This window comes from Lissotriton helveticus, chromosome 10, assembly GCF_964261635.1.
Source record: "Lissotriton helveticus chromosome 10, aLisHel1.1, whole genome shotgun sequence".
In the NCBI taxonomy this organism is placed as follows: Eukaryota; Metazoa; Chordata; class Amphibia; order Caudata; family Salamandridae; genus Lissotriton; species Lissotriton helveticus.
Window position 1 is genome coordinate 971,392,963 of NC_136071.1, and position 18,491 is coordinate 971,411,453.

Here is an 18,491-nt window from a genome sequence, read left to right on the forward strand (position 1 = left end):
TCATTGATTGGCACTTCTGAAAAGATGATTGTTCTGAGAAGCAGGGTGGTCTTGTGAAAGCCCAGAATTTGTTCCCTGCCTTATGGAGGCGTTTGCAATATCTTCAATGATGGAGCTAAAACAACATTATTACAGCTGGGCCCCGAGTCACAAAGTCTTTTCCCCAATCTGTGCTAAACTTATCAAGGAGGAGAAACACATTTTGTATCTGTGTCAGTTTTCAAAACTGAATTTTACTTACATCAAATTAATTCTGTGTATACAAATTGAACTGCAGGCTTATCTATTCTGAGTGCAAAACCTCTGTACAGGTGTGATCAGCAGTGTGGCATATGCAGATCTGTCCCTAATGAGCAAAGCCCCATTCTGTCTCAGATCCTGCTTCACCAAGCTAGTCCTGGCCTGGTAGAGTACTCATGCAGACAAAGGCACAATGCAGCATTGGCATTAATGTGTACCCTGGCTGCATTGCAAGACACTCTACACCAACTATCATGCAGAAAATGGAAGCTGGTGTTTAGTATTCTATTTCTTAGTGATAAAAATGGAATTGTTTACAATTCTCTCCATAAGTCGTTTATGAAGACCCAAGCAGGGAACTGCCCCCCCGCCCCCACAACCCTTGAAAGTAGAGGGGCAGAAAGACTGCTAACAGTAGCAGAACTTGTGCTGCTAGTCTGACCCTGCTTTTTCTACATCAGTACTTTTACAAAGAGGATCTGGAACCAGAGAAATGACACACACACTTTTATGAGGAAAACTGATCCTTGCAAACTTGTGCCTGAATTTCTTTAATCAGCAATAATGTATTTAACTTACTACCAATTATTTATTCGATTTATTTTTTAATAAAGATTTTATCATTATCAAACAGCAGTACAACATAAACGTCACTTGGTAATAAACGACAATGAACAAAGGATATGGCTCAAAAAAAGCTGGAAGACTGTGACATGGAGAACAAAAAGCACACCAAAATTGTTTGCGGTGAAAGGCAAAGGAACTACATGCTGTATACAGCTGGTAGAGCATAACCCAGTCTGTACCACTGATAGCAGAGGGCGGCATGAAGTTTAGAAGTACGACTAGGGGTAGAAAGGAAGAGGGTCAAGGGTAAGAAGGGAGGTGGGGGGCATTCAGGTGACACTGGAGGATGAGGGTAGGTATGAGGTGGGGGGTTGGATGTAGAACTACTGTGATGAATGAGGGGGGAGAGGGCACCGGTCATTGTATCTAAAGGCCTTCAAGGGGCTGTTACATCCAACCCTAGGAAAGTAGCCTATATGGCAGTGAAAAGTTTCTATGCGATCTTGGAGTTGATATATGACCCTTCATACAATGCCACCTTATAAATCTGTGTCAGCCACTCGTCACAAGCGGCCAACTGTTATGATCTCCAGGGATGTAAATTGCAGAGCTTGGCTGTAGTTAATGCAGAGGCCAGTAATTGACGTATGTGAACCATGAGCCCAGGGAGATTGCGCTTATCGTGTAACATGATCAGTGTTCGGGGTAGTGTGCGAGACAGTTCTAACTAATTTGGGACCACAGCTGGAGTATGTCTGGGCAATCGTAGAGGATGTGCGTCGTATCACAGTTGGGAATGGCACAGCACCAGCATTGTGAGAGGTAAAGAAGGCCTGAGGCCGCTGATTTCTGCAGTGCCCGGTACCAGTCTGGTTCATTTTAAAAAAGCAGAACTTCATCCTCAAAACCTGGATACCCCAGTCAAATTCCTCTATCAGTTCTGCCCAATCTTGATCCTCGTACTCCACTTGGAGTCTTCCCTGCCATTTACCTGCTTGAAGATTCAGGAGGGTTCGGGGATGCAGGTGGTGGGCAGTCAGGTTATAGTAGCTAGACATGATCCCTTTGCAAGATCCCCAGAACTTCAAGTACTGTGCAATTGGTAAGGCAAGGAGTTTCCAAGGCTTGGCCCGGGGACTCTATACAAGCAATGGCGCAGTTGCATGTCCCTTTGAGACTGAGGGACCTGAAATTCTTCTTTAAATACCCTGAAGGTTTTTATCTCACCAGGGTCATGATTCCGACAGTTCGCCAAACACCCCAGAGCAGAGGCCTGGCGTCCACTTGAATAGCAGTATGTTCTAGAGGAGGGCATAAGGGTGGAGCTGTGAGTGACATTGCCAGAGTCTGTGGGCTTGGTTCCAGGTCCTCACCATGGTCTGAATGATGGGGGTTGGAGTTTGAATATTGCGGGGTTATTGTAAAGGTAAAGGAGGTCCAGGTCTGGCCGCATTGAGCAGTGACTTATTCCAATTTCCCCCAGAAAGAGAGGTTGTCGTATTAGGCTACATTGCGGGCAGCTGGGCAAGGTGTAAGGCCATAGAGTAGTGTTCAGTGCAGCGCAAACCCTGACCCCGCATCGTTGGTGGGCAATCAGTGTAGAGGAACAGGTGAGGCTACATGTTGCCCCACACAAAGGTTCTGATGCCTTTGTCAATAAAGTGAAGGAAAGGGGTTCTCATTAGCATGGGTAAAGCGTAGGACATAGTTGAAATAGGAAGCAACTACAATTTCACCTCCTGCAAGCGACCCCTCGTTGACAGATGAAGATGGTTCTATTTTGCATAATCTGCTGTGGTTTTAGCTATGAGCCGGTCAAGGTTAACAGAAACCATCTAATCCAGGCCTGTGGGTATGAGGTTGTTCTTGCGGGCTCAACTGGAATAGATATTCGGCTATAGCCACTCAAGTCATAACACGCAACATGGGAAAGGGCTCACTCTTGTCCCAGTTGATTTTCTAGCGCAAGATGTCAGATAAGTATGAGATAAAGGGCAGAAGGGTCGGGAGAGAGCTATCAACATTGGTAAGTGTAAGCAAGAAATATTCTGCATATAGGAAAGGTCTGGACGGTCCCACTGGGGTGGGGATGCCCACAATTGTTGGGCTTGGCCGAAGTTCCACTGCCAAAGGTTTAATCAATAGAAGAAAGTGGGCTACCCTGATGGGTACTCCTGAGGGTAGGGAATGGGTCCGATAATCCCCAGTAGTTGACTTGTGGGTGTGGTTTAAAGCCTTTGGACTTATACTATGTTCAAACCTACTCTGCGTGAAAAACATATCGCTGAATCCAATGTGATCAAATGCCTTTTCAGCATCCAATGAAAGAGCCAGGGCAGCCTCCTGCAAGTCCTTGGGCAACCATAAAAGATAGGAGGTCCCTGCATAGAATGATGGATCACATAACACCCTTAGGGCTGGTTGCTAAGACGCTGGCAGTATCTTGGTGTCAGAATTCAGGGGACAGCTCGGGCGTTAGCTGCTACAGAGCAGGGGATCCCCACCTGGTTTCGGAAGGACAGTGATCACAGCTTTATTAAATGTGTGTTACAGACCCAGAGCTGGTTTGCCTCCTGAAAGGCTGCATGGAGATGGCCCACTGTCTCTTCCTTAAGCCACCAGTAAAATTCTCCCGGACAACCACCCTCTCCGGGAGCCATGTACGGAAGGCGTGAAATGGTCTGCACTAATTCCTCCTATGAGATCTCTACCTCCAGGAGCATCCAGCCTTCATCATTGACGCGGGGCAGAATGAGCTTATCAAGAAAGTCATTCACCCTCTCCTTGCTATCTTCTGTCTCTGACCTGTTGAGTTGTGCTTAGTAGGCCCCAAAGGCAATGGCAGTGGGCTGTGGGGAGCGGAGCATGCTCCCAGTCTCATTCCTAAAGGCCGGGCGACTATCGCGGCCTCTCACTGTCTAAGCTGGGTAGCAAGCAGCCTATTTGTTTTTTTCCCTTGTTCATAGTGACAGGCCTTCAGTTTATAGAGCATGTGTTCTGCCTGGGATGTACAGAGGGAGTTAAGCTCCATTTTGGCTTTTGCTAGTGTGCGTTTGGTTTCAGGGGATGGCCTCCTTGTATACGTTTGGGTGTGAAGGCAAATGTTACGCTCGAGGACCATCTACCATTGTGCTCTGAATTTGTACTCTAATGCCACATCTCTCATCTACTAGTCCGAGGGAGTGGTTTTGACTGCTGCTGAAAGGAGATGGGCTTATTGTACCGAACCTTTGTTGTCCAAGAGGTAGGTGGACGTATACAATTTTAAGTGGTCCATCTCCTAGGGAAGTTTAAAACATGCAGTGTTAAGGAACAAGGATTTCTGGATGAGGTTCTGGAGGTTCCAGTCAGTGGCTATGTAGACTGCAGTGCAATCCGTCAGAGAACCCGGGAGAATGTTGCGGTCCAGAATTATTGGATTTACTGGGTGGGAGGTGAAGTAGCGTAGGAGGGACTGGATGCTATGGATCTCTGAGAGGAACAAAATTCCTTCTTGTGGGGTTGGGGAGACTCCAGATGTCCAAGAGACCTTAGTCATCGCAGATGTCACAGAGAAGATTCTTGTCCCTGATGTTATGGGCATTGCAGTCTTGAATGGCACTTGGAGCTAGATTGCAATCACCTTCCAAAATGGTGTGGGAAAAGCGAAGTTCAGTAATGGGACGATTGAGGTGGGAAAGAAAAGCAGACTTGCCACCATTGGTGGGTTTAACTGGAATCCACGCTAAACAACTTTGTGCCGATCATAAGCTTGGTGAACACGTCCTGGCCTTATCGATTCATTGAAGTCTGGAGGACTGTACCCGGGAGGGGTTTATGAATAAGAATAGCCACTTTACACTTTTTGGGGCTGGAAGTGACATTCGTAGATACTGCAGGTGTGGCCGACAGAGGTCCAACAGCTATTGATGACTCTCCCCACCCAGTCCATCTTAAGTTTCTCCTATTCCCTCACCAAGAGGTGCGTCTCCTGTATGAGGGCTATGTCAGTGTTTTTAGAGGCCAGGAATAATAGAAACATTATACATTTGGCATTGACACGTCAGCCCATTAATGTTAAGTGTAACAAGAGGAAAGGGTTGGAAGTCCAAGGTAAAGGGTGTCTAGGAACTGTACAGTCACATTATGGGATGGTGGAGAAAAAAAAGAAGGGAAGAAGGCGAGGCATTGTCCAGGAGTGTGAGAACTGATATAGAAGGATGCGGGGGTAGAGTGGGAGCAGGAATGCAATCTGGTGGGGAGGGTGTGGGGTGGTGAGTAGGGAGGAGGTGGCTGATGGTAACCCAGTAGCAGCTACTGTTGTAGGCAGGGAGACACAGTGAGGTTTTTAAGAGTATGTGGCAAGCAAGATGCATATGCTTAAGAGCAGGCAGAGTTATGGGACTGTCACTTGTGTGTCGATACCACTCGGAGAGCTATATGACTCCTTGGGGTACTCAAAGTGGTCATAGGCAGGAGAAATGGATGCAGCCAACGCCAAGCTAACCGGGGAGACATTGTGATAACCTTGGGGCTAGGAAGGCACCTATGTAACCCTTGTGGGCCGTTGCCGCAACAAACCGTGGGGGATAGGGGCAGGTGGGCAGGGACTTATCAAAGTTTGCCTCTAAATCAGTGGAGACATAGGAGGGGAAAATAAAGGTATGTTGACATAGGGGGAGCAAATGAAGATTGAAAGTCACCTTTACGCACAAAAATATATTGGGCTCCAATAAAGCTTAATATCCAAGGAGGTAAGGCGGGCCCAGTTGATGCAAAATTCACAGCAAATAGGAATGGCCAGAATGCAACAAAGCAGGGCGTTCCCTTGGTCAAAAGGGGGAAGTAACAAGAACCAGTAAGTGGAGAGGAATGGATACAAGAGAAAATTGTGACATGAGCATAGATCAGTATCAGAGAAACTTTGCAATAGTAAGGGTTAGAAATTAGATTGTTGGCTGACGGGGGTGTGAACCCTGCTCAAGCAACAACCACAATTCCTGTCAGAGGGAACCACAAAAAGTCACTAAAATAACCCTCTGGTAGCTTGCCACAAAAGCAGCCTGGTTTAACTTAGGGGCAATGTGTAAAGTATTTATGCAACACTTGGACTGTAATAAAGTGGAAAGACCATGCAAAAAAATCCCACACCAATTTAGAGGAATAGAGTAAATTTGTATTAATTATTAAACATCAAAACAACAAAAACCCAATCAGAATTACCGAAGTAATGAATATTTAACAGTTAAAGTGAAAAATAGCAGCTAAAAGATCAAAGTGTGAACCATGGACATTTAGTTATGCTAGACCAGGGCAAAGTTGAAAGTTTTGGCCATCCGCGATGGAGTGCGGATCAGGTACAGAAAGTGGATTGGACCCAATCTCTGAGAAGTAAAGTTCAGTGGGGCAAGGCAGCCGGCGGGGGTCTGAGGAGGAGGCGTTGTCATCTGGGAGTTGCTAGTTGAATTTGTGGTGAAGGTTCCTACTTTCGTACTTAGTCTCTTTTTTGGAAGTCCAAAATCATCAGCAGGATGGAGCTGCTGTCACGGGCTCCATGAGGCCGGATGCTCCTTCTGCGAGGAGCAACTGAAAATAATTTGCTACTGCAGAGAAGGACATAGTGGGAGCTGCCTTGAAGTCGGGCTGACCGGCAATGCACCTTGGGCGGTTGAACAAGATGGTAGGTCCCGGCCTCCTCTCAGTTCTTAGAGCACTTTTTGGGCAAAAACTAATCGCATAGTTTTGGATTTGGGCTGTCTAGACAACTTTAACCCATTCCAAGGGCCCAGGACTGGAGAGGCACCATTTGGAGGGTTAGGTCTCACTCAGGCAAGCAGTAGGTTGTGGGTTCAAGATGGATTGATCCTTTTCTGTCCCTGAGGCTATAATTAGGAGGCCAGCTATCTCGCCCTTGGAGTCTCCCTGGAATTCCTAGGTTCAAGGTAGAAAAGCAGTGCTCAGCAGCAGGGCAGATCTCTGGGTGCTTAGAGCAGGCTCCAGGCAGCAGAGAAATCCTTATTGATGTAGCAAAGCAGTACTTCTGAGGTACACAGTAGGCCACATCAGCAGGCAGTCCTCTGAGTGTCCTTCCGCAGGTCCAGGAGTGAATTGAAGAGTGGATCTGAGGGTCCTATTTTTATACCTGGTGCCCCCTTTGAAGTGAGGGATACGTCTGGAGATTTTTCCTCACATAAGTGTTTAAAATTTCCTTTCTCCCTGCCATGGTTCCAGTCTGTCTACAGGCACAATAGGGCAGTGTGAAGTTCTTTTATGTGAGAACAGGAGGACAGTCTTTTGAAATGCAAGTGTGAGGCTGTACTCCGCTCCCCACCCCCGGCCTTCCTGAGATGGTCGATCCAGGCTCCCCTAGTCCATCTATTGGGTGGCCGTCTGGGAGTAATACAAAAAGGTCAGCTGCCAACCATAACCAGTCATGTGATCCAGGAACAAGCTGCAGGAGCCGAATTGTAAGGACAAGAAAATGGCAACCTTCTTCAAGTGCTATTTTCAGAATTGTTACTTACAATGTGACTTTACCTTTAAAGGGAATTTTAAATGACAATTCCTCAGACCCCAAACATGACTTTCCCACCTGCTCCCAATCAAACGTTATTCATTGTTAAATGTAGTAAGATAAGCCAATGTTATTCTATAAGAGAGGTAGACCTCATAGTAGTGAAAAACAAATGTAGTTTGTCACTACCAGGCCATGTAAAACTTTCAAAGTACATGTTCTACTTTTTAATTATAATGCATCCTGCCCTATGAACCTCCTTCAAGGGTGACATATGGGTAATAAAAAGGCAGTTTATGGCTTGGCAAGGGGGTTATTTGCCAAGTCAAATTAGTAGTTTTAAGACTACCAGCTGGCTGCAATGGCAGCCTTAGGACTTGTTTTAAGGGCACATCCTGTCTGAGGGGTAGTAGACGTCTGTGCTCTTCGAAAGGAGGAGGTAACTGCAGGATGCAGCCAGGCTTATAGAAAGTGCTCTCGCTTGAGGCGTATACAGACTAGTTGAGCTACAAGCTCAAGGTAACGGGTGCAGATATTGTGAATGGTGTAGCTGCATCATGCCTGGCCCCATTTTTCGGAGCTTAACTCCAGCTGGAGAACTCATCGAAGCTCAAAGACGGGCTCATGGTGTGCCCCTTGGTGTTTGTGGAGCTGGTTCCCATCAGAGGTGGCAGGGTGAGAGATTACAAACCACTCATTCCCCCAGTCATCAAGGGGTTTAGAGAGCGGTGGCCATCTTGGTCCGTGGTGCTACTCCGCCTCACAGTTATGTTTCTTAAAGAGTGGACACTGATTTAGGATGGTACATATTTAAGTAAATGATTTTAGACAACCATAACCTTCTAACAAAGTTTTGGGAGAGCCTATACTCAAAATCTTTTGATTTGACAAAAGCCTTAAAGAATATGCCTATGCAAGTATGCATGCTTTCATAAGTAGATAACATAGGTAGATACATGTCAATTGCAAACTGTCTTGGTTTCAAAGCAGTGTAATAGAAATGTCATCTTCTACGTGTTGCAAGCACATTACCTCATGCTAAGGGTAAAATGTTGGTTCTCTGTGTCTTAGGAAGTAAATATTTTTTTGCAGGTTGAGAAGCTCCAGCCATCTTATTCGAAAGCACAAGGAAACGAAGAGGCAGTTACCATCCTAAGAACGCAGAGCGATGGGTCACCACCCAGTTCTCAAGACACCTCTGGTATTGTTATGATTTGCTACTTTTAATATAGTGAAAAAAATGTAAATGCAGACATATGTGTATTTTTGAAGACGTCATAAATAAATGACACCGTGTACAGTGAATGTTCATTGCTTGACCAAAGATTTCTTGTCAGATATTATTTCTTCTAAAGTGAATGTCACCAGTTCTCAAACGGGACTCAGCATCTGGGTATTTAACAATTCTGATGCCACAGAAGTGTACGATTATTTTTATTCACTGTGACTTTTTGGATCTCCCTAATGAAACATAATCCATTAAATTGGTTTATCGACTTGGTTCTGGGAGACCTGTAAGAGGGTATGCTGTGCTGCTTGCTTTATCGTTGCTTCAGTTTTAGTGCTTTTTTTTCCCTACACCGTGGTTAGTGGAATTGCTTTATTTCAGTGACTGCCCTTGGTGCACCCTGAACATGTCACTTATGAATTTCTATTAATACACATGTGGCATTTGTACCCCCTTTATATGTGAATTGGAAATTGATTTGCGGCTTAAAAAATGTAGGTTTAGCTATCATGGTACGCATGTGATGGATGTGATGTTCGATCTGTACTTGTAGAGAAGAAATCTCTTTGGAAGACATGGGGATCTACACACACTTTCCCCATAATTTTTCCTGGTGTAGCAACATAAAAACGAGGAATTAATAAAAGTCAAAGTACTGTGGGTATTGTTTTAAGATATGTGACAGACCTCTACACTCTAAGTAGTTGGCTCTTCAGCGTTTCTGGACAACCTACTTGTGGCATTCAATCACACTTTTCGACCTTTACATGGCATAAGCTGTCCAACCTCTGTCCCCTCCTAAACCCTTGAGTATGCTAAGCACATTTACTATATTGACTTGTTAAATCTTATTGACACGGTTCATTTCAAATAGCATAGCAGGTGGCATCATTTTATTATGTTTCTCAACTGAGACCAGTGAGAGGTGAATTTGAGGATGGAACAATGCTCTTCACAGCCAACATATGTCAAGAGACCTCATTTCATTGTAGGACTGCTATCTGAATGATTAGTATAACGATGGAGTGCTAACCAAACTGCTATTCCTACATCTCTATGTTTCTTAGTATCTCCACTTACCCTACATGTCTTTTAAAACACAAGTATTAGAATTATATTGCCAAAACAAGATCTGGATACAAGTAACCCACAACATTCAGTATAACATTTCTGACATGCTTTAAAACATGTTCTTCTATGTATTGTTTTTGTGTGACCCGGACTCAATACCCTGAAATGTTTCAATACAAATGACTTTTTAATCTAAAGAGTTGCATTAACATGTGCAGCAACCAGAAGGTTTGATTTTATTTGTTTATTAAAGAAACGAAACAATGTGAAACTTAAATTGAATCCAAGTTACACTTTCCCATTTGATTTTTGAGATTAATGCTGCTGCTGCTGCTTTATTTGGTATCCTTTGTTCCTTAACACCTTGCATATGATTTAAGATAATTGTATCTTGATTGTCCATAATGTAGATTTCAAAGAACATTTGCACGTCCGATCAGAACCACTAGAGGAAGTTGAGAAACTTAAACTAGAATTCAGTCAACAGAGGATACATCTTGAAGAGCAGCATGCTAAAAAAATCGAGCACCTCAGATCTTATTTCCAACAGCAGTTAAAAGACATTGAAGAGAGATATACAACAGAGATGATCCATCTACAGGAGCAGCTTCATGATGTCAAGTCGTCTGATATGCAAATCAGGTATTTATTTTCTTCAGCCATTATTACTACTCACTGGTTATTCCATGTCTGTTGAAAATGGAGTTTGTGTACTGGTTTTAAAATAAATCTGTGTGAAAGCTAGAATGGAGTATGAAGGAAATCTGTCTATTGAGTGAATTATTTCATTTCTGATGTTTTGGGGTCAATACTCGAAGTCATGTATGAGAACCACGGTTGGAATACCACTTTACATACACTAAAATGCCTTTTTTTAATTAAATTTGTTTTCTGTAATTTTTATTTTTCTATTGATTTAACTGTCATTTGTAATACATGCATATATATGTAATACATGTTGTTTTTTATTTATTATTTATTTTAAAAAAATAAAAGAAGGTGCAGCCTTGCATGGATGACATGTTATCATGCTAACTTCATGTTGGTGAATGTTACATTTCAGTGTGTAGCCTTGTAGGAAGAGTATGTTCATTGGTATCACTGAAGGTAAAAAACGAAAACTGTTTACAAGGTCATCCTATTTTTTCAGTGGAAGATTCAATGAGCCAAAAATGTGGGGACAAATCTCTGTTGTAAGTCAAGTTAGTACCCCAGTTTACTATCCCTATTGGCTAAGTAAAAATAGTGATCAGGAATTAAATAGGGCACGTCTATTTATGTGTATTTGTTCATGAAAGCTCAACATGCATACTGAGGCATCTCCGTAAAAGAAAAAGACATACAATTTACTGATTTGGATTAGAGTAGAAGCACTGCACCAGTTCAACTGGCTAGATTTTGGCATAGTCTATACTGTAAGTGCTTTCCAACAAGCAGTGGCATAGCCAATAGTTCTGGCTTTTATGTGCCGGTGCATATAAAGACTGACATTCACAAATGCAGTGATCACACGTTACATGCACAAATGCTGTTTATCTCTTTCAAATCGAACTTGTTGACTTTGCTAGTACTGGGAATAAAATAAAGAGATTGATTTTTGTTTAGAATGCCTATAGGCACTAAACAATTGAAAATGACAATCATGGTGATGATCAAGTATACTTTTGAGATTTAAAATATTCCCTCATTCTAGTGGCTCCCTTCGTGGACGGCGGAATGATACCCCAACCAGCCAATAGGTTGAGGTTAGAGGGCAGATACTCCTCAGAGTGGAGCCAAAGCCAACTCTATGAATATTTAATTTTCAGTTGTATTTATTGACATTTATGTTACGCAACTTATCTTGACAACCAGTAACATTCAATGTTAAAGCTCTCTCCTACCGAGCGTGCCTACTTACCCACTTCCTTAGGAGTATGTCAGTTTGAATTAATGTAACAAAGAAAAGGGCGGGCGGCAGACCAAGGCCCTGCACATCCAGTCCTTATGCACAGTATATTTATAGGGTGGTGCAATCACTACCCACACCCGCCGTCCGGAGGTGTCAGAAACCGTTGTTTTTTTTTCAAAGAAATCTAAAGGGGCACCTTCCACTTACTTTGGAAAAAAAACAACAGTTTGAATTAATGTGTGCATGTCACATCAAGCTCCATGTTTCTCATACCTGTCTCTCCCTGAGACCTTATGGTCCTCTGTTTCCTGCAGCTGCAGGACTCTGCCTTCTAGTGCAATTCGAATATTGCAGGCCTGAGCAAGAAAGCAGAGCACTGCCCCAGTCTCTGAAATTGTCATTCTGTGTCCACCAGTTAGTAGGCAAGTTTCTCAATTCCCAAGAATTACCATTTAGTCTGCAACCATGTAATGTAGATTAGTATTTTCCCTTCACCCATAGGGTGAGATTCATATATTTTGCTGTCATACTCATGGAGGATATAGCCTTACAGACTAGCATCTAACCAGCTTGGGACCCAAAATTTCTGCAATAGTGCCTAGTACTTTGCACCAATACTTTTGAAGTCATGTGCAAATCCGCAGAATATTAATCAGTGTTCCCTACAGCATACATCCAAATGTAATCTGTTGATCTGATCTAATTGGTATAATTTAGAGAGCCATCTATACTGTATTTGTATATTACCCTGCTCCGTGCATGTTTGCTAAATTGTTCTTTCTCTGTAAGATCAGCTCTCATTGATCTTTATCCACGAAATGCAAATTATTTTTCCCATTGCCTCGTGAAATGGGCTATGAATTGAGGTTTTCAGCTCTAGAAGGATCTTATAGATTAGTGATATTGTCCATGTGTGAGCGGTATATGCATTATAATTAGTTATGTTATAACAGTTTATTGAGCGCACGTATTCCAGAAGTGTCTTGGCGCTACCTGTCCTGAGCAAGGGAAACAAACTAGCCCTAGTTAATAAATAGCCAGGATTTTAGGATCCATCCGAAAGGCCATTAAAGTAGGCAGGGCCCTTATGCGGCTAGGTAGGCTATTCCAATGTTTTATGGATCCTGATGGGAAGCTTCTGAGTCTAGGTATTTACAAGTCAGACATTGGGTATGCTACTGCTTGATCCAATGTCTCACTTGTAAATACCTAAACCTCTCCTCCTCCTGAAACTCATATTAATCTTTGAGCTGTTGAAATGGTTTGGTCTGACCCTGGTGATACTTGTGTGTAATTCCATATCACCCTTTCCCAGGGAGAGGTTAGTCTTATTAAGGAAGGGTGTAAAGGGCGAAAGATGCGGGGTTAGTACCCCCCACCCAACCCTTACTTCATCCCAGATTTTAATGTTGTCCCTGCCGGTGGCAAAATAAGTATGTGGGGGTTCCTCTGGACTTTGGGTAATCCTGCACCCTTCCACAGAGTTCTGCCTAATTGGTTTTAGTCTGTATATCACCATAGTTTCAGAGTTTCTGTGTGCAACCACTGAAACAAATCCCGTAAATGTGCTGTCTCCTAGTATTTGAGTAAATGTGAGAATTGTGATTCTCCTATTAACATGCCTAGAGAATCTAGATTTCATTAAAGACACGGAGGCTCACATTATGCAATGACTTTTAATTGCAGATCCAAGCCAGTCGCATCACAATACAAAGGTTCCAATAAGAACACTGAGATAAAGTAATTCACAAAACATAGCAACCATCAGCCTCTTTTAAATCAGGCGAAAAAAGATGCAGTAGATTCCAGAAGATTCTAAGTAAAACACAAACGAGAATGAAGAAGACAACCAGACAGCTTCTCGGTGATGAAACATCCAAAGTAGCTTAAGTGGAAGGATTACCTGAAAGAAAGGAGACAATGAAAATTGTATCCTAAATAAAAAGGTAATCGTAAACAAACAAATCCTGAAAAATGAATTGAACAACCATAAATAACATTTCAATATAAATATAAAATACATTATATTCAAGTGACACTCAGAATATAAATATTACATCCAGAACCAAACAGGGAACGGGATGGGCGGGATAATGTGAGACTCCGTGTCTTTAATGAAATCTAGATTCTCTAGGCATGTTAATAGGAGAATCGCAATTTCATTACAAGAACGGAGGCTACATTATGCATGTTGGTAGCCCTGTAAAACTACATTAGACATGTGTTCAATAGGTTTACAATAATGTCTTGCAAAGGTATTAGCGTTAGACCAGTCAGCAGCTTTAAGGATATCATCCAACTTACCTCCGGACCAAAGAGACTTACTTGCCATGGCACCTCTAACAGAATGAGCTTGAAATTTGGATATATCAATACCAGCTAGAGACATAGCAGATTTAACCCATCTGGCAATCGAGGTGGAGGAAATAGCCTTATGAGGTTTAACAAAGGAAATGAGAAGCTGATTCTCATTAAGCGGTCGAAGGTTAGACATTGTCACATCATAAGCTTTCATACATTCAACTACACAAAATTTCGGATAAGGGTCGAAACGAGGATAGAAGATTGAGTCAGACATGGTTTTGGTTCTTCTATAGACCTCAAATTTTACTCCAAACAAATTATAGGACCTATTAGAGATCTCCTGGGCTTTAACATCAGAAACTCTACGACAGGAGATAAGGCAAAGAAGAGTTGCGAGTTTAATAGATAGAAACTTTATGTTCAAAAACAAATTATCGGGCCAGGAAGTGAAGAGATCTAGAATCAAATTCACATCCCAGAGTGTATCATATTTCGTTTTTTGGGGGTCTTTTAATACGAATACTCTTCATAACTCTACAAACAATTACTTTTTTCCCGACCGTTTTGCCGTTAACGAGAATATGACCCGCAGAGATTGCGGATCTATAACAATTGATTGATCTATAACTCAATCCCCTGTCAAAGAGTTCAGCTAAAACATTTACTACGTCAACGATAGGTGCCTGTATGGGATCTAAATCCCTCTCCATGCACCAACGAAACCAAGATTTCCAGATATTGTTGGATCTGTAATGGGTTCCCGGAGCCCAAGACTCTCTGAGGAGAGTAGAAGCAGATGTCGAAAGTCCTAAGACTTCGTTAGATCTCCGGACACTCTCCAAGCAAGAAGGTTCAAGCTCCCGGATAGGATCAGAGGGTGAGGATCTCCGTATACGTCTGTAAGGAGATCCTCTAGAGAAGGAATCAGAAAGGGAAGATCGTAAGTTAGCTCCAGAACTGTGGGGAACCACGCTTGTGACGGCCAGAAGGGAGTTATCAGGACTAGAGAGCATCACTCTTGTCTCACTTTCTGCAAGACTCTCTGGATCATTGCAAATGGGGGAAAGGCATATGCACTGATCCCTGACCAAGATTGGAGAAATGCGTTCACTGCTAGAGCACCGGGATCGGGCATCCAGCTGAAGTAAAGCTCTAGTTGAGAGGTGAGACGGCTCGCAAAGAGGTCTATTTCGAATGCACCCCAGCAAGAATTTAGTGAGTCCAAGACAGCGACGTTGAGTTTCCAATTGCTGAAGTCCGAAAGGAATCTGGAATTCCAATCGGCAGATACGTTAGATTTGCCTGGGTAGTATTCTGCTTGAAGGGAAATCTTGTGTTCTAAGCAGAACATCCAGAGTCTCCTTGCTAGGTTGGAAATGTCGGCAGATTTCGTACCTCCCAACCGATTGATGTAGGCCACTGCCGAAACATTGTCCATTTTCAGAATAACCGATCTCCCTTGAATTGAGTGCTTGAAGCTCATAAGGGCGTATAGGCCAGCAGTAAGTTCTAGGAAATTGATGTGGTGAGATGACTCCTCCTGAGACCAAACACCACCCGTATTCTGGTCTAGGAAACAAGCACCCCAACCATGAAGGGAAGCGTCTGATTCCAGCACAAAATCCGGTTCTGACCCGAAAATTGCTTTGCCATTCCAAGCCTCCAGGTTTTCCAACCACCAGTTCAGTTCTGCTTTGGCCTCCAAATCTAGGGTGATTCGGTCTTCGTACCAAAGTCCGGACCTCAGCGCCCTTCCTTTTATCCTTTGCAAGGCTCGATAATTCAGAGAGCCTGGGAAGATCGCTTGAATGGAGGAAGATAAGAGACCTAGAAGTCTTGCCAGTTCCCTTAGGGGAATGTCCTCCTGTCTTAAAACGTGACGGATCTCTTTCTTGATCTTCGAGATCTTTGAAGGAGGTAAAAGGAGAAGACACTTGGAAGTATCCAGAGTGAAACCCAGAAACTCCAGTGATTTTGAGGGGGTTAGAATAGACTTCTCTTTGTTGACAATGAAACCTAGACTTTCCAACAGATTCATAACTGAATTCGGGTCGAGGCGAATCTGATGCAGATCTTGGGACATTATCAGGATGTCGTCGAGGTAAATAATAAGTCGTACGCCTCGTTCTCTTAGGAAGGAGGCTACTGCTCTCATTACCTTGGTAAAACACCAAGGCGCGGACGAAAGCCCGAAGGGGAGCGCTTTGAACTGATAAAGATGTTTTTTCCATAGGAATTGTAGGTAAGGTCGATGTATTTCTGCAATCGGGATCGTGAAGTAGGCGTCCTTTAAATCCAGTTTGACTAACCAGTCTTCTTTTTGAAGAAGGTCTCTCAGGAGATGTATTCCTTCCATTTTGAAGTGCCTGTAAACAAGAAATTTGTTAAGGCCCTTCAAATTTATAACCGGTCTCCAACCTTTTCCTTTTTTCTCCACAAGGAATAACGAGCTTACAAAGGTTAGAGAGTCCAAGGGAACTTCTATTATCGCTCCTTTCTGGAGCATAGAGGAGATTTCTTCCTCTACTATTTTCTCTTTCTCTAATGAGATAGGAATATCCCTTGGTAGGGAAGTTTGAAACGGAGTTTGAACGAAATCTATCATAAAGCCTGTCACTGTGGACAGAACCCAAGGGTCTTGAGTTATTTCCTCCCATTTTTTCGAAAAAAGCCTAAGCCTGCCTCCCACCTTTAGAGGGATAGAAAGAGAAAGTAAATGAGGGGGACTTACTTGGAGGGATTGACGAGAATGAAGCTCGTGATCTTGCTCCTCTTGCTCGATTTCCTCTTCCAAGGTTGGAGGTGTTGTAGTAATTATTTTGATATGCGCCTCTTCCGAAGGGGCGTGATTTCTGGTAGGGCCTCTGGTTAAAGCGGCCGGAAGAAAGGCCCCTTCTCCCGGCCCTTCCAAAAACATTATTGTTGAATACTCTCTTTATATTCTTCTGGGCGTTATCAAGCGCTGTAAAGGTCGAAACGTACTTTCCCAATGATTTTAAAAACTCTTCACCAAAGAGCAGTCCTTTCGGATTTGAAGAAGGCTCCTTCTCAGCCATATCTGAGAGTTTAGGGTCAAGTTTATAAAGGATGAGCCTACACCTTTCTGCGTTAATGCTTGTATTAGCATTACCTAGGAGAATGAGGGCTCTTTGACTCCATCCCCTTATTAAATCTATATTAAGGGGTGTACCTTTAATGTAACATTCTTCTGCGGAGTTAAGAATTCTGCTAAGTCGTTCAAGCACATCCAGTAGGCGATCTTGGCACCTTTTAAAAGCTTTTTCTAGGCCTTTTCTAGGATCGCGTCCAAGTCTAAACCGATACTTAATCTATTCCGGATCCATATTAGGGGCATAACATGCTTTTTCATCTATTGAGGGTCTTGAACACTCTGCCCTTAAAATATTCTTTGTCTCTCTTTCAAGAGGGAAGCAAATCCATTTATTAATAAATTTAGAGACATGTTCCTGTGGAGACCATTGCGAGGAACGAGGATGTTTTAGATTAAGAGGGGAGAACATCTCCTCTCCCAGGGGGTTTAGAATACTGTCCTTCGAGGAAGAAGGAGTTTTGTCCTCCTCATCAAAAATTCCTACATCCCCATCATCTAAATCCAGAACGTATTCGTCTGGATCCATATCATCATCATCATCATTATCCTAGCCCTCTGGGAAGTCTTGAGCACTTTGAGATAGTGAGCCGCTAAGGGCATCCAAGGTATTTGGGCCGCGAAGGGCACCCGATTGTTGTGTGTTATAAGAGACAACTCTATTAGTTGAGGTGCGAAGACCTTCCAAATATTTTGTGGTGTTAAGACCACCAATATTAAAAGAGGTGCTAGGACCTCCCGTGCTCTCATTGGCCTTGGTAACAGTGTGGTTAGTCTTCTTTGTACGTTTAACCCCAACTTTCTCATGAGTAATCACATCAGACACATCTTCCTGAGAGGGAAGTGGTCTTTTATAGGGTACAAACTGAGCAAAGGTCTCTCGCATACAGGTTTTAATTTCTTTTTGAATCATAATGCGAACATTTTCCTTATTAAAATTAGGAAGTGTTGCATTGTTCATATCTGACTCTGAGTCATTTTCCATCTTGGCCCTACTTTTTTCTTTTTATATAAATAGAATTTCCAATTAATCGCCCCCTTTTTTTTTTTATTTGTATAAATGATATCTTTTTTACGGGCATATATGGCTGAAAACGAAGGCCAATGTATAAAATGTGGAGTTTATGCAGCAGTAAGATCGTAAAAGTAGAATAGGATAGTTATTTCTTAATATTTCGAATTATTTCTTAATATTTCGATGGATACAATGACGAATCGATGATCCTCCTGTGAAACGCGGTCAAAACTTTTGATTTCCAACTGTCTGTGAGTGAGGAAAGTTCCTATGCGGGACACTCACGAAACGTGACGCTCGCCAAGGAACTTTCCTCTAATGCGCGTCCTGTCATCTTCACGATCGGAGATCACAGAGAGGAGGAAAAGCGCTCAGTCTATCGTTTCTAGCAGCGGCGCTGGGATCAATTACCCTGGCAAATACAGTGCTTAAATCAATTATTCAAGGGGAGCGCTTCACTCAAGGAACAGCGGGAGGAGTTCAGCGCTCGTTTTTTCACATAAGCGCCAAGGTTAACTACAGCGTAAGGCACTCAACGCACGTTTTAAAAAAAAAAATGTATTTTTAAATGTT

At 42.9% G+C, this 18,491-nt stretch overlaps 1 protein-coding gene across 1 annotated transcript in view; it reads left to right on the top strand.

The window, feature by feature from the left end:
- The window catches only part of LOC144784158 (A-kinase anchor protein 9-like), a 574,985-nt gene that overhangs the window by 467,132 nt on the left and 89,362 nt on the right, over positions 1 to 18,491 (top strand). The window contains exons 12-13 of the mRNA XM_078662830.1: positions 8,393 to 8,501; positions 10,010 to 10,241. Of these exons, the coding sequence (XP_078518956.1) occupies positions 8,393 to 8,501; positions 10,010 to 10,241 (341 nt within the window). The remainder of the gene's footprint in view (positions 1 to 8,392; positions 8,502 to 10,009; positions 10,242 to 18,491) is intronic.